The sequence below is a fragment of the Globicephala melas genome, chromosome 9 (genome assembly GCF_963455315.2).
Source record: "Globicephala melas chromosome 9, mGloMel1.2, whole genome shotgun sequence".
In the NCBI taxonomy this organism is placed as follows: domain Eukaryota; kingdom Metazoa; phylum Chordata; class Mammalia; order Artiodactyla; family Delphinidae; genus Globicephala; species Globicephala melas.
Window position 1 is genome coordinate 32,177,630 of NC_083322.1, and position 21,625 is coordinate 32,199,254.

Below are 21,625 nucleotides of genomic sequence, written 5' to 3' on the forward strand. Positions count from 1 at the left end.
GTCCAGCGGCCACTGCTCTTGTTCTGAAGCAAGCGTAACTGCTGCTCGTTTGTGTTTGGCTAACCCAGCTCTCCTGGAGGATAACTGTGGCTCTTCAGCCAACCCTCCCAGAAAGGCCATCCAGAAGTGGTCATCAGAGCCCAGCACGAGGCCTGACCCCACGCCAAAGGTTCCCATGGTGCCGAGGGGCTGTCCAGGTCTCCAAAGAGGGTTTTCCAGCTGTAAAATGCTCCTCTGCCAGGATAGCCCAGACTCACCCCATCCACTGTATAAACTTGCCTTTTTGAGTTGCAGAGATGGGATCACCACAGTAACACCCACCACCACTGGGAAACTAGAGAGCCTGAGTAATTAACCATCTCTTGGTGATGGAATATCACAGAGAAGGAGAGCTATAGATATGCAAATCTCCATCACTCACCGTGAACACTCAGGGTAAAAACAGTTTTAGCATCTTTTCATGCTTTAAAAACATTTCAAAGAAAGAAAATTACTTACTGCCTTCCCACGTACAATGCAGAAGATTCAAAGCCCCTTCTACCCTCTTCCAGTGTGCCAGATGAAAGAACGCATATGCTATTGCTTCACTGTCCCCTCTCTTCAGGATATGTTCTGGGGGCAGGATTAGGCTTTTCATTTCTAGTAGGTACTGAAATAAAAAAATGCAGGAGACAGATGTGTTAATACACAGTAATTTGGAATTCAGAATGGAAAATGGAGAGGTTGATTTCCCTAAAGCCGCCGCTCTTAAGCATTTCATCAAACCTGCAACCTCATCACCACATTTGAAGGCAATTACTGAAACATCCAGCAATGCAAAGTTTGCTGGCAGGTAATTAGCCTTGTACTAGTTTCCTACAGTGAACATCAGAGGCTTTCAGGCTAAGATATTCTAATCAAAGAAATATATATATACATATACAGACTCAAACAGCAAAAAGGAAAATTTAGAAGACACAATAAGTTGGTATAATCTTGTAACCAGAATGAAAATACATGAAACAAACACATGACGGTTAAGAAGTTTCATATGACTAAACCAACCACACTGGAGAGACCTGAGGATGTTTAGCACTGCCCGTTAGGTTTTCCTCACAGGTCTATCAAGGAGAAGGCCCTAGTCCTGCAAAAAGGGTCACCCGTAGCTGCTCAGGTGCTGGAGGAAGAGGGGTGGCAGCCTGGGCACAGGAAGACCCAAGGGAGGGGAGCAGTACAGACCCCAAACCACACTGTTCTTTCGGCTCCTTTCCGAAACACTGCAGGGGTCTCAGGAGCGCAGGGCAAGAATGGATATTCTTCCTGGGGGCTCACAGCAGACTAAGTTTCCCTTTGTACTCTTTCGTGTTTACTATAGAATAGAAAGGGAAGCAAATTCAGGCCGGTATTTTATATTTGCAGATGCTCACTTGTCTTTGCCAGCTGGCGTTCCCCGAGCTCCACTCTTCACCACCTCCCCTCCGGATTCGTTCCCAACACACACACACACACACACACACACACACACACACACACACACACATACATACACACACACCCCACCACCACCAACCACTGTCACAACTACCCAGTCATCTCCTGTAAAATGGAGATTAGCAGACCACAGAGGTACGTGTTTCATGAAAACAGCACAAATACAGCGAAAGGAGGTGCTATGAGAAGAGATGTCCAACAATTTTAAATTTATGAAAGAGGGGGAAGAGTGGAAGAATCCGGATCCACAGAATGGGTCACAAGACACCCATCAATGTTTCGCTCTCATCTTGCTGTGGGTTCATACACTGGGCACGTGGGGTGCAGTGGCCTTTAGGCTTCCTCTCCTGTTAGCATGCTTGGCATCGGGGCACACCGCCCAGCAAGAGCCAGGTGGACACATTCCGGCCTCTTGGTTCAGCAAATGAAACTTTCCTTGCTCTGGGTCTGGTTATCTGAAGAAAGCTCCAAGCCTTAGGCCTCAAAGCAGGAAGAGCAGGAAATGAGAGCCCACCCCGAGAGCAGCGGAGAGCAGCCGTGCAGCCCTCACACTTGCGGAGCCGGAGGGCTTGAAGGCCCTCCTCGATAGTAAGACCTCTTCCCAGGCTGGTCCATGAAAGGTGTTCATCATTATTATTAATTTTTTGCAGTACGCGGGCTTCTCACTGCCGTGGCCTCTCCCGTTGCGGAGCACAGGCTCCGGACGCGCAGGCTCAGCGGCCACGGCTCACGGGCCCAGCCACTGGGCGGCATGTGGGATCCCCCCAGACCGAGGCACGAACCCATGTCCCCTGCATCAGCAGGCGGACTCTCAACCACTGCGCCATCAGGGAAGCTCTGGTGTTCATTATTTTGATGGGAGGTCCTCAAGCACGAGTTCATGTGCTTTTTTGAATTCTACATGTTACTGCCTTCTTCCTTCATCTTGTTTTGAAACAGTGAATGACAAAAATCTTTTAGGAAAAATAACGATTTTGAATTACCTAGTAATCCAACTAGCACTGTATCTATTGATATAATAAATATATAAATATAAGGTAGAATTTTATGTTCAGAAATATATCGTCTCGTGATTTTACCTTAATAGAAGCCTTTATGTCATGGCTTCTGCTGCTGCCCATGATGATTTTAGAAGGCCCCAAGAGTCATAACTTGTAAAATGCTATGAACTCTATTAATTTTTTTTAATAATCATCAGGAGAACAAAGGAAAGGGAAAATTTCTTGCTTAATGAGTGCCCTAGAATAAGATTTTGACTTCTGAGTTTCTAATAATTATTTATAGCCTACCAAATAGTCAACTTTTTTTTATGTATCTTTATTGGAGTATAATTGCTTTACAGTGGTGTGTCAGTTTCTGCTATATAACAAAGTGAATCAGCTATACATATACATGTATCTTCATATGCCCTCCCTCTTGCATCTCCCTCCCACCCTCCCTATCCCACCCCTCTAGGTGGTCACAATGCACCGAGCTGATCTCCCTGTGCTATGCGGCTGCTTCCCACTAGCTGTCTATTTTACATCTGGTAGTGTATATATGTCCGTGCCACTCTCTCACTCTGTCCTAGCTTCCCCTTCCCCCGCTGTGTCCTCAAGCCCGTTCTCTTCACCTGTGTCTTTATTCCTGCCCTGCCACTAGGTTCATCAGTACCGTTTTTTTTAGATTCCATATATGTGCGTTAGCATACAGTATTTGTTTTTCTCTTTCTGACTTACTTCACTCTGTATGACAGACTCTAGGTCCATCCACCTCATTACAAATAACTCAATTTCGTCCCTTTTTATGGCTAAGTACTATTCCGTTGTATACGTGTGCCACATCTTCTTTATCTATTCATCTGCCGATGGACACTTAGGTTGCTTCCATGTCCTGGCTATTATAAATAGAGCTGCAATGAACATTGTGGTACATGACTCTTTTTGAATTATGGTTTTCTCAGGGTATATGCCCAGTAGTGAGATTGCTGGGTTGTATGGTAGCTGTATTTTTAGCTTTTTAGGGAACCTCCATACTGTTCTCCATAGCGGCTGTATCAATTTACATTCCCACCAACAGTGCAAGAGGGTTCCCTTTTCTTCACGCCCTCAAAAATATGCAATGGTCCACGAATTTGCATGTCATCCTTGTGCAGGGGCCATGCTAATCTTCTCTGTATCATTCCAATTTTAGTATATGTGCTGCCAAAGCGAGCACACCGTTCCTTTTCATTTTTATGATTTAGGAAAGGCTTTCAAAGTCACATCTGTGAGAGAACTCTTCTCTTGGGCTAAGGAACATTCAGGAATAGGAGCACCTGAGAAGAAGTGGGCCTGGCAGCCACCCACATGTGGGTAGAAGTCTAAACAAACTAGGAAGGGGCGTGGCAGAGGAAACTTGGGGAAAGAGGGAGGAGTTTTAGAAAATTATCTACAAAGGGATATGTTAGATCTGTGTTGTCCAATACGGTAGCCTCTATTTAATGTGTGTCTATTTAAGTTTAAATCCATTAAAATCAAACAAAATTAAAAATTCAGCTCCTCAGTCCCACTAGTCGTATTTCAAGTCCTCGAGTGCTATATGGAGTTAATGACTACCCTACTGGACAATGCAGAGACATTTCTATGATCACAGAAGGTCCTAGTGGACAGCACTGCTTCAGACAATGGAAGTTTCTAACCCTGAAGTAACGGAAACAATTTTTAACATGAAAAAGTTTCACAGATGCCCATGATAGAAACTGTAAGTGTAGAATCTACTGATCAAAAATACACAGCATGGCAAATAGTTATACAATAAATAGTAATGATACAAGAATTCGTTCAAAAGTATTGTAGGCCACCAGGGCATCTACATATTTGGAAAGCAATAGTGCACATGTGTGTGAGACAGATGGTTTACTCAGACTGAACGTGGTGCATATGGCTTCAAGGACGTCGTCCACAGCCACCCAATGTGAGCCGTGAGGTAATGCTCTGTTTCTCCCCTAAGCTCCCTCTGATCTTTGTACATGTGTACTTTTCACAAACCACCTTAGATTAGCTATCCATGTGTCCTTCTCCTCAGCTCAATTATAAGTCCTCAAGAACATGAATCTCATTTCCCAAGAACTCTCTCACAATGAGCATCCCCTGGCCTCAGCAGCCTCGTGAGACTAACTAGAGCAACTCACCAAGGAAACTCAGCTGCTTTCTCATCGCATCCACTTTACGGCAGAAATAGGTTATGTCTATAGAGGAGATTTATACTGCAGCATAGTTCCAAACAAAATGTTGGCTCTAACCAAATAACGAAGGCTAATAACAACAGTGTGTTAGGTTCCTGGCCAGGCTTAAAATGGCTGGCAAGATCGGTTCTCAACATGTGCAACATTTAAATTAGAAAGGCATGGAGCAACATTTCACATCTTACTTGTTGAGAGAAAAATAAATGGAAGAGGGCAGATCCCTATCCACAAGTATGCAGAAATCAATTAGAATAACTGTAGCTTGCAAATCAGAGAACACTCCCTGCCTGTCTGCAATAGTTACTTGGCTTCTATTCGCTAAGCCAGCATCCTGTGCTATCTTGCTTGCCATCCTGCCTCTAACTTCCTTCCCAGATTCTCAAATCACATTGATCTTGAAGCAAGGCTTCTAAAGGTTTCGGAAGGAACTTTTCAAAATCTATTTGTGTCAGAATCTAGTTCCTATGCCCAAGATGGGAACATATAATGTTAGAACAGGCAAAGAGGAGCTGAGTAGTGCCTACTTATGGAGGTCTGTGAGCAGAGGCCGGCTCACCTGTCAGGAGAGATGCGCCCTGTCACAGGCTACCACACGTGACTGCTCAAGTCTCTTCTGTTAAGATCTTAAAATTCTATAAGAATTAGAGTGAACATGATGCCAAAGTTATCCTTCACACAGACATTAATGCCAAAAAATCCATACCCCCTTTTAGGATTTCAATACCGACAACAGCAGATGTCATATGAAAATCACTGGCAAAAATACAGGAATAAACAAAATGAGAAAGAACAGATTAATTAAACAACAGTACATTTAGATGATAGCTATCAAATTGCTCCCCAAAATCAGGTAGTAGAAGAATATTTACTAGCATGAGGAAATGTTCCTGACATATCATGAAGGAAAAGACCAAGTGTATCGTACAGATTATGATTTGGGTAATACAAATGTACATGTAGGCACTAAAAGCATTGGAAGGTCACAGATTGAATGTGAATGGTGGCAAAATATTTGATTTTATGGAAGATTAATTTCTTTTGTGCTTTTTCTATGCTTTCCAAGTTTTCTATAATAAGCATTTTAATATTTTTTCTGTCTATATATATATATGTACGTGTGTGTGTGTGTGTGTGTATATATATATATAAAATACAAAACTATTTTCTAGACTTGCATCAAGAACGTAAACAGCAAACCACGCAAACAAACAAGATAACCAGAGAGAGCAATTTTTCATATGTGTACAGTGCTTTGGTGCAACTGGCTCTGAAAGAGGCTGTGAGCCCAGAAAAGATGTTTTTAAAACATCAGTAAAGGGTTCAGAGAATACAGCTAGTGCTACTTGGAAGACATGCTACATATTCTGAGTTTCAATGCTGTCCACACCCTGGACTCAGTAAGACGCACGCTGGAATAGGACAAAAATGACGCAGGAGCCTCGGCTCGCTCAGGCCACGCTGCGATGAAGCCTGAGATGCACTGTCCCCCGGCCCTGGCCCCCTCCCCTCATCTGCCCTCTGCCCCTTTGCATCACTGTTTGAATCCTGTCTCTACTATTCCGCTAAGAGACCTTGGACAAGTTATTTAATTTCTTTCAACCTCAGGTTGCTCATCTGTTAAAACAGAAAAATAAAAATACCCATCTTGCTGTTTTAACTTTTGAATATTACACAGGATAATATTTGTAAAGCATTCACATGGCTCCTGGCACATAAGTATTCACCGAATAGTAGCTATTTTTGTTAACAAACAAACAAAAAAATGAAGTATTTAAATTACTGTGGAGGTAAGTTATACTTCTTGTGTATGTGTGTCCCACAGATGATTGAGTCTGTTTCTAGGTAAAATACTTCAGCAATTTTATAGTAGTAGCAGTTCAGCTGAAGAGAACGGGCTGCCAGCAGAGTCACCAACTGACCAATATGGAGGCAAACACAAAGCAAAGCTGAAATGCCAAATTCAGCCTGTGATCTGTAGTACCACTCAGGGGTCCTCTTCTCAGGGTAACTGTTTCTTGCTGGTTCACTTACCTATTCATCAGTTACTTTGCTTCATTCAAAAAATATGGGTGTGTTCACAGTATATCCCCAAGAAAGATATGGGAGTGCCGTAATGTCCCCCAAGGGCACAGATACAGCAGTGGCCACAGTGCTCTCTAACGATCTTCTGTGGGAGCACCCACAGTCTACAGCAAGGGCACAGATATGGCGCACCCACAATTCACCTGAAGGGCACGGACATGATCAGTCAGGTGACTACCTTGCTAATCCCTAATCTTTGTAGGAGCGTGTGTGTGCGCACGCATACGTGTACAAAGAAACGATAAAATTCAACATGGTGACTGCCTTAGTAAGAGGTCTATACTTAGTACTCAGGAAGCAAACGGGGAGCATTATCTCTGGGACAGCTTCACAGAAAAAATGAGTCAGTCTCACTAAATAAACAAAGGTTTACCTGTAAAGATGAGGGGAGGCAGAAGCCACTGCAAGGCTGGGCACCAAAGCATCAGAGGACACACTGGGCTTGCATTCTTGAGGTGCTTGAGTACTAACATGACAGGAATTGCCAACACTGACGAAGCACTAACGTGCGTCAAGCTTCTTATCTCAGGAACCCCTTACAGCTCTGTGAGGGAGCTGATAGTATTATCCCTAGTTTACAGATGGAAAAATGGACGCTTTGGGAAGTTAAAGAGCTCATCCTGGGTTGCACAAGTTGTATGTGATGGAACCTGCGCCGGAACTCAGGTGTTATGCTACTCTCCGAGGGAGCGAAGCAGGAAAAGTGGTTGTAGAAGGCCTTGCATGCTATGCTCCAGAGTGTGACCTTCACCTGGAGTTATTCCGTGGTTTTCAAACTTTGAGACACCAACAAATTTGTTCAAAGGAAAAAAAGGAAATATCAAACAGAATGTGCAAGTGATGTAAAACAAAACTCTGGGGATCTTGGGGGAGGGACCCACAAGAAGACGGAAGACCCTTATGGCTCCTAGGGAGACAGTTTGAAAACCTCTGCAGTAGGCAATCGGGAAGTGAGTTGGTACAGTTTGTGGTTTTGAAAGAAATGGGCAAGTCACGTGTAGGAGCACCCGACAGGGAAGAGATTCAAGTTAGCAAAGTCAGAAAGTTCCTGTCACGGTCCGAGTGAGGGGTGATGAAACCGAGGACGGGGACTTCCCCTGGACGTGGTGCCTCGCTGAATCTGAGGGCAAGAGAAGGAATCAAAGGTCACTGTGACATTTCTAGTTTAGGAAACTAGAATAATGTGAGATCATTAGCTAAGACGAAGACACCAGAGGAGGAAAAGGCTTAGCAGCTGTCGTGCCTGCCAGACTTCTCTGCCTGCAGTGAGGAGTGAAGGTGTGCAGGTCTGGAGCCTGGGAGAGCAGCTGGAGACAGGGGTCTGGGTGTGTGGGGAGAGGCTCAGCCAGGGGCAGCGCATGAGGTCTCCCAGGAGGGCTGCAAGCAGGAAAGGAGAACCAACCTGAGGGTGAGCAGGGAGGAAGCGCTGCAGGCAACGAGTGCTCAGAGAGGCAGGAGTGGCCCAGGAGAAGGTGGCAAGGAGCCAAGATGACCTCAGATAGAAAAAGTGGTCAGTGGGACCAAATGCCCAGGAGACATGAGATAGGATGAGCTGGGGAGGCCGTGGCGGGAGTGACCTTGGTGGGAGCAGCTACAGTGGGTTTTGTTAAAGAAAGAGACCTCTTAGAAACGTTCTATTCCTGAGATACATTGCTAAAAACTGGTTTCTGCTCATTTTTCTCCGGGTCATATTTCCACAATACATTCTCCTTACTCTAATGCAAAAAAGCTTTGGAACAAAACATGACTCAATTCAAAAACAACTTATATTGAAATAATATTTCTGAAATATACCATTGATATACAATATCACAGACCATCTGCCAGGGTATTCTGAGTTTCTGCTTCCACGCTTCAAGCATTTTTAAATGTTAAAACCCACTACACATTTTGTTTCCTAAATTGGATTAAAAAGCAATTTTATACTCTGTCAATCAGCTTTACCAAGATATAAAGGGAGGCCTGCATTAGCGTTTGCAAGAAATAGAATTTCCATCATTATAACAAGGTCCTGTGGACACTCCATTGGCAGATACATTTACCAGGATGTTTTCCCCCATGAGCCTTTCAAAATTCCCGTGAAATTTTAGATTAACATGATATGAGCTTTTTAAAAAAAATGCAAATTTTTAATGGGAATGCATTTCTGTCATAACATTCTTCATTCTTTGCTCTCCATTTTTCTCACGACTTTCTCTCCATACTCTGATATAATTTAAAAACTAGATCTTCACCCCAATATTCTGTCAAGCTCAGGCTGCTCTGTTGGTAAATAAGCTTTAGGAGCATGGTGAGCCCCCTTCCGCCAGCACCCTCAGGGTGCCAACTGCACCCCCTGCAGGTCCCTGGGTGGGCCCAGTAAGATGAGCGCGAGGTTTAATAGTGCCGGGATTTTAGGCAAGATGAAGAAGAAAGCTTTTCCCCATCGGTGCTGGTGATCCTTCTTGATTTTTCTCCCTCGATAGCTCCACCCACAACACCCAAGCATCCCAAGTAGCTGGGGCTCAGCATGGGTGTAGGGCCTCCTGTTCTATGCGTGAGACCTCGCAAGCTGGGGGTTTTCCTGTGGTGGTGGTCAGGGCTCACAGGCTTCTCTCTGTATGCAGAGGTGCATTGGGGTTGCAGGGCTACCAGCCTTCTCATTCCAGTTTCATCACAGTGGTTCTACTTTTAATTACTTTGTTCATTGGGGTTTCACATAAGATTGCGTTAGGAGGGAAAAACTGTTTATTGCTTTAAAAATAATAAATCGTTATTAATTAGTTTGTCGTTCCTGTTTTGTTTGGGTTTTTTTTTTTTTTTTGGCGGCGGAAGCAGGAGTGGCTATGCTAGAACAAGAATACAAGGCAGAGGTCAGAAACGGGCACCTCTTAATCAGCAAAGAACTTAGCCAGCAGTTACAAACTGGAAATCCCTGAAGACAACAGCTGCAGCCAGAACGCGCTAGAGCCTCCTCTCAAATCTGGAGGCCTGAGGAGAACCTGTGGGTACTCCAGGTCAGGGCCCTGTAGCGCCACTGTTACACTCTCTGGTTATCCTTCTTCAGACTAGGGTGGTCCAAGAAGTACCATTAATGCATGTTTCTAGGCAGCCCCTACTTCCACCCAGCATGCAAGTGCAGAAATAGAGCTGAAGGTACAAGCAAAGCGGCGATGAAAGGGCCAGCACGTATCGCGCACCCACTACGCACTGAACGAGTTACACAGTGTAATTCCACTTACTTTTCAACAACCTTATGAAGACTTAACTCTTATCCCCATTTTATCAAAATAGAAACAGGCAGGGAGCTAATTAACTCCTCCTTCCCATACTTCCCTCTGGTCCCATGGACAGGAAGTGGGTGTCCTTGTTTTGAACACTTTTGAACTCTTTCAATAATACTTGATAGGTCTGCCTACCTTTATGTTGGTACCCTTTGCACCATCATTGTAATTAATGCTTTCTCAGTAATAATAGGAACTCCACATACTTGGCCTGACAATTCAGACACGCACATGGCTGAAAATGTTCCACGTTACTAGTAGTGGCAAAGGAATGCAAACTAAAAGAACAGAATTCCAGCTGTACTTAATAAAATCATAATTTTTTTCTCCTTCTCTCACTCCCTCTGTTTCGTTTTTGTTTTTAGACAAACTGCTAAATGCTGGCGAAGGTGTGAGGAAATGGAAAAGTAGGAGTCACCAGCTGATGGGAGTGTAAACTGCTACAATTTTTTTGGTAAGCAACTTGGCAGTAAATATCAAGAACCCTGAAGTGCTTCTACATGTTACTCAGTCATTCTCATTCTGTAAATCTATCCTAAGAAAATAATCTTAAAGACCAAAAAATCTTTATGCCCAAAGAGGTTCACTATTGGAGTTGACCACAACCTGATGTCTACAATTAGAGGATGCAAGAACCAAATCATTCTCTTCAACAAATGTTGCTGGAAAAACTGGGTATCCACCTGCAGAAGAATCAAACTGGACCCATATCTTACCCCACAGGCAAAAATCAACTCAAAACGCATTAAGAGTTGAACATAGGTGAAAAAAATTCCTAACACTGGTCTTGGCAATGATTGCTTGGATATGATACCAAAAGCACTGGCAACAAAAGCAAAAGTAGACAAGTGGGACTACATCGAAATAAAAAGCTTCTACACAGTGAAGGAAACAATCAACAGAGTGAAAAGGAAACCTATGAAATGGGAGAAAATATCTCTAAACCGTAGCTGAAAAGGAGTTAATATCCAAATAAATAAGGAACTCTTCCAACTCAATGTTTAAAAATAACCTGATTTAAGAGTGAGCAAAGGACTTGAAATGCCATTTTTCGAAAGAAGACATACAATGATCAACAGGTACATGAAAAGGTAACATCACAGATCATCAGGGAAATGTAAATCAAAACCACAATAAGATATCACCTCACACATGTTAGGATGGCCACTATCAAAAAAATAGAATATGACAAGTGTTAGCAAGGAAGTGGAGAAACTAGAACTCCTGTGCACTGTTGGGGGAATGTAAAATGGTGCAGCCGATATGAAGACCCCTCAAAAAATTAAAAACATGATCCAGCAATCACACTTCTGGGGATTCACCTAAAAGAACTGAAAACAGAATTCTGAAGAGATATTTACACTCCCATGTTCACAATAGCTGAGAAGTGGAAACAACCTAAATTTCCATCAACGAAAGCATGAATAAAGAAAATGTGATACACACACACACACACACACACACACACACACAGGAATATTATTTAGTCTTAAAAAAGAAAGAAACCCTGCCTTATGCTACAATATGGATGAACTTGGAGGACAGCATGCTAAGTGAAATAAGTAACAGAAGGACAAATACTGCATGATTCCACCTATATGAGGTAGCGAAAGGAGTAAAATGCATAGAAGCAGAAAGTAGAATGGTGGCTACCAGGGCCTGGGAGGAGGGAGAAATGCAGAGTTGCTGTTCGACTGGTATAAAGTGTCCGTCACAAAGATGAAAAGGTTCTAGAGATCTGCTGTACGACGACAGGCTTATAGTTAACAACGCCGTGCTGTATACTTAAACATTTGTTAAGAGGGTAGATTTTATGTTATGTGCTTTTTATAACAAAAAAAAGGAAGTAAATCATCCAGAGAATATTTTAAAACGTTTGAAGGCACATGGCTAAAAGACGTGCACTTTACTGTTAAGTTAGAGGATAACCATTTTAAGGTCAGAGAACTCTGAAAATCTGATGATCCTCCCCTAGGAGGAATAAATTTACCCCCAATTCCCAACCATAAAGTCCAACTGAAGCATCCCATGTTAATTTTTAAAAATATGAATATGCTATGTGATTATGATTCCTAAGTATGAAAAATGCAGAGGAAAAAGGCTAGAAAAAATGGTCTTAAATATGACTAGATACGATGGGATTATGAATGACTTTATTCTTTTCTCAAATATAAAAATTATTATTATAACACCACTACAGAGGGAAAAACCATATCTAATACTGCTTGTAACAAACCAATAATTTAGTCTATTTTGGAAATTTGTCAAAATGAAATTTATCTTTAGCACCCTGAAGGAGTGAATGTAACATCCTGCAAACCAAAAATGTGTCTCTTCACAGGGAGAGCCTTACGATGGAGGTGTAGCATACTAAGAGCACATAGCACTAATTAACTTAGGTCTGTGTAAAGTAACGGATCACTGATAGAAAGCATCCCTCCCATGTCAACCTTGTCCAGCTGGGCAAGAGCAGGGCAGGTGAGGAAGCACATTTTCCGGGAAAGTGGAAGAAAAAAACTGAAGCCCAAAATCCAGTAAACAGTATATAGCAATACAACATAACAATACATAGATAATACAGAACAGAGCTGAACTTACCCTTCATTTGTCCAGCATTACATGAGTGAAATTTTCTTGAAAAAAATGGAGAAACTCTCTTTAAACTCAAAACTGCTATTTTAATCACATTAAATGGGAAAGTCCTCTAATGGTTTAAAGATTTGTCTTCTTCAACTGTGTACCCAGTTCTTGGAAATCACCAGCATGATTAAGATCCTAATACCCCTAGTCATTCTCAAAAAGAGGTGAACAGTAAGCACATAATCAATGCACTGTAGTGAGAGACCAGAGGGGGAAGACTGATTCTGGGACAAGGAGAGCACAGGCTTCCTGGTGGTGACTTGTAATGGTGGGGGTGAAGGATGAGGAGGACTGCCTCAGAAGCAGCAAAGAGGGAAGAGGAGAAGAATGTTTCTGGAACAGTAAGTGGACTGTTGGAAGGATCTAGAAAAAAATGAAAAACAAGTTGGGTTAGATCATGAGGGGTCCTGAAGAACTATCCAAGGAGTTGGTACCTTCCATAGGGTTGGAGACACTGCTGCACTTCCTTGGGAGGGGAGTAACACAATTCGATTCGTAGTATGAGCCTAGGGGCTGCTTCCTCCTTATAATCTGCTGCAATCTAAAGCTTCAGGAATCCTCATGTTTAGAATCTAACGGCTTCAGAGGCTCTCCTTCAGAACAGAAATCCATGGCTTTTTACTATTGTTATTTATTTATTTTTCAGTACGTGGGCCTCTCACTGTTGTGGCCTCTCCCGTCGCGGAGCACAGCCTCCAGACGCGCAGGCTCAGCGGCCATGGCTCACGGGCCCAGCCGCTCCGCGGCATGTGGGATCCTCCTGGACCGGGGCACGAACCCATGTCCTCTGCATGGGCAGGCGGACTCTCAACCACTGCACCACCAGGGAAGCCCTACTATTGTTATTTATTTCCCAGTCCTGAGATGTGGTTAGGAGCTATACTCCCTACTCCTCATGTTTGCAGGTAAAGAGAGTTCCTAAGAATAACCCTCCTGGGGTAAATAACTAATATTTATCATTGGATGTTGAAATATTAACTATGCTTACTGGGATACCAGTTGGAACTAAGATGGAAATTTATGGAAGGCGGTTCACAGTTATCATATTTGGTATTTTTTTCTCCTGCCAAGCAGACTATAATTGGGTAAAACAGCGTGTATATACTGAAAATTCCTGTGGTGGGCCACTGACAACTTCCTGTGAAAGAGAAAAAGAAGGCTATGGCAGTGTTTAAGACATGATAATATCCTGAAGAAATCTGAATTGTCTACAGGGAATTGAGTGCCTTGGGAAGGGATGTGGCCGCCATCATTTGAAGGTTCAAGCCTAGGCTGGTCTGCCACCTGGTGGGATCTGGGGGTCAGTGGAGGGAGATGTTTAAGAGCCGGATAACCCAGAATCAGTTCAGGCTCTGTCATTTAATTACTGTGTGACCAAGAGCAGATTACTTAACCTCTCCAAACCTGCAGTGCCCTCATCTATGTAGCAGGGATAATAATATGATACACTTCACAATGTTGTTATGAAAAATAAATGAGATGGCATATGTAGTTCAGTTAGCACTGTGCTTGCCACATAGTAAACATTAATAGAAACCAAAAATAAATATAATTATCATAGTATCATTATGAGGAGAGATTTAAGCTTAAAATGGGAAGGTGTCCTACATGACATTTAAGATCCCTTCTTACAACAAGAATCTACGTGTTTATATCCTCCACTGATGTTTCATTAGAATTAAGGCTATTCTCTGCCTGAAAAGTCATATACATATATATACACACACACATACATGCGCGTGCACGTGTATGTGCATTCGTGGTCACGCAGATGTGTGCACGTATGCACGTGTATGTGCATGTCTGCTAAAGCATTAGCAAGCAGTCCAACAAACAGAACACGTATAAAAGATGTTTATAGCAGCCTGCATACGGTACACGAGTACCAGAGGTTTGTGATTAATTCTGAACATATGAGGTCAGTAGCTCACAGGGCTTTTTCCCCACAGAAATGCCAATAATGAGGACGATCTGGAAACAAGTTTCCCCCTCAGCACAATCACCAACAAAGCAAAGGGATGGAGAATCAGTTTACTTACATGCCCTATCTTCTCTCAGTTTAATGATTAGAAGGTAAAGTGAAATCAAATTATTTCAACTTTTTCAAATTATTTCCACTTTTAGAAGACTTCTATTTTGCAAGTAGAATGCAGTTGACTGAGGTTAAATTCTTCCATGGCAGCTTTAAACTATTTCTTAGGGCTTTTACTACTCTTCTGGAGGCTCAACCATTTAAGACCATTATCTAGAATTAAACGACAGCTTCAATTAAAATATCAAACCAACAAGTATTGTTCCAGTTTTCTATCTTGTGTCCCAGGATTACAAGGCTCAGGGTGGTATAACTGGAAAAATTAAGATTCAGGTCCCATACTTGAGGAGCTGCCAACAAGCTAAATATTAATAATTTTAATAATTTACAAACACATAGCACTCAAGGATTTTCAAAGAACTTCGAACATATTATCTCACTTGATCTTTATCACAGAAGATAGGTGAGTCTTGTATTTTTATCTTCATTTGGAAGATGAGGGAAAACTTTGAGTTCAGAGATGCTAAACCCAAGATCCCATGGCTAATAAATGACAGAGTCAGATTTGGAACCCAAGTGTTTGTCTCAGAATCTAGGACTCTATTGCCCAATACTACTTTTAAAAGAGGCTTATTTATTTTAAGGCTATTTTATGAGCTACAGAGCTCATAAAATAGCTCTGTAGTTACAGAATGGTATTCAATAAATATTAATTGATGACCTAAGTTTACTGTAATTCAGGACAATATTTTCATGATTAGTTTTACATTTTAATCAAATTTGAATAAACATTTTTTAACTTAGCTGAAAAAATATTAAATAGATATATTTTATACCACCCTATATACAGTACCTAAGTCTACAAACACTATGTTGGTCATTATCCACTGAAACTAGAGTGGATAAATACATCCTTCTGCAAATATGGCACTGTGCACCACTCTTCAATTTCCTGTTTTGTGAGAAGATGACCGTGACCTGAGTAAAACCTCAGGAATGATATTAGATCACTTATCTTTGTCACTCTGGATATCAACAAATTAAAGTAGGCAAGTCCATAAATCATCACACAGGCACACATACACACACCCAACCCCACCCTTTGCTACAGTACTGCAACAAAACAAGAAAACAGCCTTCCTTTGTCATTTTTCACCAGTGAAAGTCTTCATCAGACATTTTGCCAAGAAAACTGTCTTGTAGTACCTGATGTGAACTGCAGGAGGTTTCCTAGAAGTCAAAATGTGTTTTATAATATCAAGAAACTGAAAATGGCCCTCAGCCACGTGCCTATCACGTAGTAGGTACTCAAATACGGGTAAGTCATGAACACACACTCCTCTTCTGAATAAAAGATTACAGAAGTATCCTCTGCCATGATTTGACTCCCTTAAAATCAAATTCTTAAAAAAATATATGGGAAATATTGCATATTTATAAATAGGTCAGTCATGTGGTTAACAAGACAAATATTTCCTACTATATATATACCTATTAAAATGGCACTCACAAGTCAAAAGAAAACTACTTCTTCATACTTTGAGGTTTTCCTCATTATTTGCTGGCCAATACTAATTACCTATCATTTACTTATGGAGATACAGAATGTCATATGAGTATTTTTTACCACTTTTATTCACAACAAGGTTCATGTCTCGAGTTGGTTCTAAGTAAGACTATCACTGGCGTGCAATTCCTATCAAATGCATCAACACCCTTGGGATCTCCATATTTTGCCACTTTCAGGCTTCCTGACCTGGCCTGCCTAAGCTAGGTCTATCAATTTACCCTTACTGTATGAAGCCCGAAAATGGGCCCCAAAGCCTCTTGTTTTTTTACTTAAAAACAAGGCTAATAAGCATAGGCTCTACAGGGCCTCAACATTCATTGGTTGCAATTCATTTTTTTATAACTGGTGCATTGGAGACATGACATTGTGGTCACTGAACACTCTCTGCTATCATAAAGAGTTCCTATGGGGATTCCACAGACTCACTTTTGGCACATGAGGATTGAATTCCACAGCTCTATGAATGGCCTCTACTGCATTCATCTCTGCTGTGCTCAGCCCCCGCCGAGATGCAGCCTCGGGAGAGAATCTGAAAAGCAGAAAGACAAACACCATCCAGTTGGGACCACTGCTTGGGCATTAACCTGGAAAGGCATCTACACATCAAGGGCCCAGAAAACCACAGCGAGCCAAAGGCATGAGCTCTCCAAACCTCCACTACACAGAACCTCTGAGTGACCCCTCAGACAGAGGCCAACAAAAACCCCAGCAGAAGCAGAAAGCGTGCTTGCATCTAATCGCGGCAGGAATTAAATTCAGCTGTGAAGTCTCTCTGTCTAAATAGCTAATCTAAGTTTTCTAGAAGGTACCTGCTTAGGTCAGGGGAGGGGGTAGGACTGACAAGGGCAGACAGTGTAGGAAAAAGAGAAAACTAGGTTACAGAAGAGCGCACTTGGTTAAAAACAGAACTGGGGAGAATTTTAAAGGAGGCTCCCAACCCAATGTCAGTGCTGCGATGGAGGGTTAAGTCTTGCAGCTTCAGCAGCAGGCGAGCCTGCTTGGGGCTGTTCCGGCAGGGGGAGTGTGTATGCCCAAACTGCGGGCGAGACACCTGCCCAAGTGAATGAAAAAAACCAGACCATGCAATCTCTTTCTCACCTCACACCCAGGGCTAACTCCAGAGCTGTGCTTGGCAGGCAGACACCACAGGGGAAGCTGTGACAACCCTGGCCCTGCCCTCCCAAGCTGGAGTCGCTGTGTAGGGAGAAAAGATGTTGCAGTAGGTACTGGCGATCTACAGGATAAAAAAGAATGAAAGAAAATTACTTCGGTCTTGAAGTGCACACACACTTAACAGCAAACCTGTCTGACACAGCAGAGGCTGTTTTCTTTTCCTGTTATCTGCTTTTCAGTGCTACCGAGGGAGTGTATCGGGAAGTGTAAGCGTTTATGAACTCAAAACCAGTTAAGCCATCTATTCCTTTCACCTGCCAGTCATCTTGGGGCTTTATGGAAATTCTCTATACCACAGTCACCTGCCTGAACAAAACGGGCAAACGTCCCACTGTGATGGTGACTCAAGGTAAACGGATCCTGGGTGGGGAGTTAGTTTGGAATTGATGAGGTAAGGAAAGGGAGATGACCATCCCCTTTTGCCATATTAACATGTTTGTTATGACTACTACCCCGCCCTGGACTGCTGGAGGAAGAGGAATATGCAAAAAAATGAATCAAAGAAGGCATTTTGTATAAGTCCCAAGCAGGCCTTTTGGTATCTACTGTCTGGCAAAAAAAAAATAAAAATAAAAGTCACCTCAGAGGCATGGAGTTTCATATAAATCCCTCTTTAGGAACCCACACACCATTACAATACCTGGCGATATACATTCCCTCCTTCTAGTAGTGAAAGAAAAGAAAATGCAGGTTTTGGAAAATGCATGCTCATAAGCAGGGGTCTCATAGACTAAGAAAAACTTGCAGAGAAAGCCCTCAGAGACAACACATCTCCTTCCGTCCAGACCAGCATCTGTACTGCACAGGCTACTATCCACTTACTTGTCAGAGACAGCTCTTGCTTTGAGCAAGGCTGCTGTGTAGCATATCGTTGCCGACTTTGGTAAGCTTATATCTGTTAGAGAGAAAAAAAGGAGGAACTGTTATAAATCTGTACAAACAAAGAGCAATGATTTTTTAATACACTAGCATTTTGATCATGTAAGCCTAAAGAGCATAAATTAAGAATATTTTAACTGTTCCTTATGTAGCCAAATGGTAGGTGAAACTAAGGGTAATTCATACTTTTGTGAATAATTCAAATTTCAAATCCACCACACTGTTCAGCAATCACCTTTTATTTAAAATATGGATTTTTCATATGTTGAGTTTATTTAAGCAGAGAATAGCTATAAATACATAAATTTAAATATGACATGAATAGTCTTGATATCAAGAAAGGCAAACAGGACTTCTTTGTTAACTTATAAAATTTCTCAAGAGGCATATGAAATATTAAAGTGAAAAAAATATTACCTGGATTCTTTTTCAAATATAAGGTTTTTTAGTGATAAATAAATTTATTTAAAAATTATTCTTTAGTTTTTCTTTAGTTAGTATTCTTTAGTTATTCTTTTAGTATTCTTTAGTTATTCTTCAGATTTAAACCAGATTTCATGAAATTTATATTTAGTTTTTTTGTTAAAATTGGAAAGAGAAATCTTTATGAGGATACATTATGAAATCTTTATAAAACTACACAATTTTTGTTCATTCAAACCCATGATAAAGCTCCTTTCATATGAAGCCTAATTTGTTGCCCAGAAAAACAGTTCCTTTCAGTTTGTACAGAAAATTTCAGATGGAGGGGTGGGAACGGGTACCAGATTCAGATAGAGTTTACAGGCAAATAAAAGCACAGAGTACAACTAAGAGGAGATAAGTGCAAAGAGGGTAGTCCCTCTGGGGGCAGGGGGTAGGACTTGTTTTTAAATTATGATCCTATTTCGCACCAGAACTGTCTTTCTTTAACACTCAGACTAGGTAAAAATATGCCATTCCCAGGTGCTACAAAATTCACCCGAGGTTAGAAGAACTCTTAACACCTGGAACCCCCTCCAAGTTTCTTTCGGGCTGTTTTCAACTTTAGAAGAATTACATTACGGTAGGGATGAAAAGGAAAGTCCATAACTAGACAAAAGTCAACAGCAGAAGAAAATAATTTCATAAAAGAAAAACAACCTTTCATTCAATAATGAGTATTTACCACCAATTCCAGCATGAGGAATTTCTCTTTGAGGGAAATTTCAATGACACTGATAAAATACAAATAATCAGAGAAAATACCAACACAGAATTGAAAGGGAGAGAGGTCTTTGTAACCCTGATCTCATAAATTATATCCAAACAAAATTTCAACACCATATGCATACTGTAAAATGGTGTGCTTATGACTAAGAAGGAAAAAAAATGTCAGACACTCATGGATTTGCCTTGTTGCTTCTCCAACATCTAAACATTTAACCACTTCCCAGTATGTGAAATCAATTCAGGAATCAATTATCTTGTTTGCTAGGGTCCATTTATTGATTGTTACTGGAAGATAATAAAAAAAATTGCAGATAATACACATTCTACTTAAAAGTTCAGACCTTTTTTTTTTTTAAACTTCAGACCTTTCATTTAAAAATTATCTAAGCCCTGCTTCCACCCTTCCTGGTGTGATCTGTGTTCCTTCTGCGACAATCTAGCACCTTTCTATGAAGTGGAAACAAAGGATTAGTCCTAGAAAGGAGTTGAAACTGAAAATAATGGTCAAAATTATTCGAAGGTGGCAGCACAGATGGAACCTCACATGATAAACTAAAGAAAACCTGTTGTTAAGGATTTAGCTTCTCAATGAGAACGATCATGTTGTTTAGAAGGTTACCTAATCAAGCAAATGAACACATTCACCCAGTTGGAAATGCAGAAAGAGATACGATTGATGTGTTCCAGCAGAATCTTAGAGATGCCAATCAAAGGTGATCTTTAATCCCCTCACACCCATAGACAGGACATTCACAACTCTGCAACGTTACAACTACTATGGTACAATTTCCCCATTTAAAAAAATTTTACCCTTACTCCCTCATTGTATGTAAAGATACTGGTATATGTGCACAGTCATAATGCTTAAAAAAATAAAGAAAAAAATATTTTAATCAACATCAAATGGGAAAAGGAAGAAATATAAATACCCCATTCCCCACCAGTGGCAAGTTCATTCCACTTGTTATCTCTTTAGTATATTATTTTGCTCTCACTATTAAACAAAAATTAAAAACAGCAAACAATTCTTGCATAACTTATTTATATATTTTCAATATTTTTCTTTTAATTCTTTCAAAGCAATACATCTATTTGGTAATGGCAATTTGTCTCTAAGGAGGGATGAATCATTATAAAGAAACTGATCCTAAATTACCCTTCAGGTAAAGCATCTTGTTCAAATAAGGTTTTTGTGTCCAACACTTTTTTTTTTAATGTGGCAATATAAATCAAATGCTTTAACATTTTGCCTACCCAGCAATTCTACTTCTGAGACTTTATCCTAAGGGAAATCATCACAACTGTGCATGAAGATTTAGCTTTAAGGATGTTGATCACGACATTGTTTCTAATGGTAGAAAACTGGAAACGGCCCAAATGTCAATCATAGGAGAATGGCTAAGGTGCTGCACATCCACAGGGTGCAACTCGATGCAGTCGTTAAATCATGTGGTGGAAAGTGTTTTATGACCTGAGGAAATGTTGCATTGTTGTGTACCCATCAATAAGTAAAACAAGTTTACAAAAATTATGATTTCACATATTTTTAAAAAAGCATTTTTATGCACAGAGATAAAAAGGCTGGAACTATATATACCAAATATCAACAGTTTTTATTTCTGGGTGCTGGGATTATAGACAATTTTTTTCTATGTTTACCTGCATTTCCGAAGCTTCCTGCGACGTACACGTAATAAGTGAATTTTTAAAAGATAACAATGACGCTAAGGGGAAGAATTCTTTCTACAAATTGTCTGCAGCAAGTTCATGGGCAAATATGATACACTGGTGGAGTGAGACACAGACAGCATAAACAGACAAAGGCAGAACTTACACGAAGTGCTGTTAGCCCGCAGATGTAGAAAATTATTTATATACCTTCATGAAAGTTAGCGTATTCCTTTTGTGGTGTGCAGTTGTTAACCGTATTTTAATCTAATAAATGCCTAATATCTAAATCAGAGGCAGGACCTGCATGTTTTGGTTCACTTTTAAGAAAAAACCATATACATTACCTTTAGGAGAAAGCTGATTATTATGGGCTGCTTGCCCCATGAGCCTTTTTTCATTTCTTTAGGGAAAAAAAAAAAAAGGCTGAGACTTGGTTGTTGTTGCCTATT

The 21,625-nt window shown here is 41.1% G+C and overlaps 1 protein-coding gene and 1 non-coding gene across 8 annotated transcripts in view; both read right to left on the bottom strand.

Annotated features, from left to right (window-relative positions):
• ST7 (suppression of tumorigenicity 7) overlaps positions 1–21,625 on the bottom strand; it is a 254,688-nt gene that overhangs the window by 20,457 nt on the left and 212,606 nt on the right. For 6 of the 7 annotated variants that reach the window (XM_030857624.2, XM_030857622.2, XM_030857625.3 and 3 more), the window contains 3 exons: positions 18,258–18,330; positions 16,689–16,791; positions 499–649 (listed from right to left, as the gene is read on the bottom strand). In XM_030857624.2, the coding sequence (XP_030713484.1) occupies positions 499–649; positions 16,689–16,791; positions 18,258–18,330 (327 nt within the window). Of the gene's footprint in view, positions 1–498; positions 650–16,688; positions 16,792–17,360; positions 17,497–18,257; positions 18,331–21,625 lie in introns of those variants that run through there. The other variant, XM_060305380.1, reaches the window with a different exon arrangement.
• LOC115853953 (U6 spliceosomal RNA) lies at positions 3,560–3,666 on the bottom strand. The gene has a single exon (XR_004039797.1). It is a non-coding gene; the product is annotated as a U6 spliceosomal RNA (small nuclear RNA).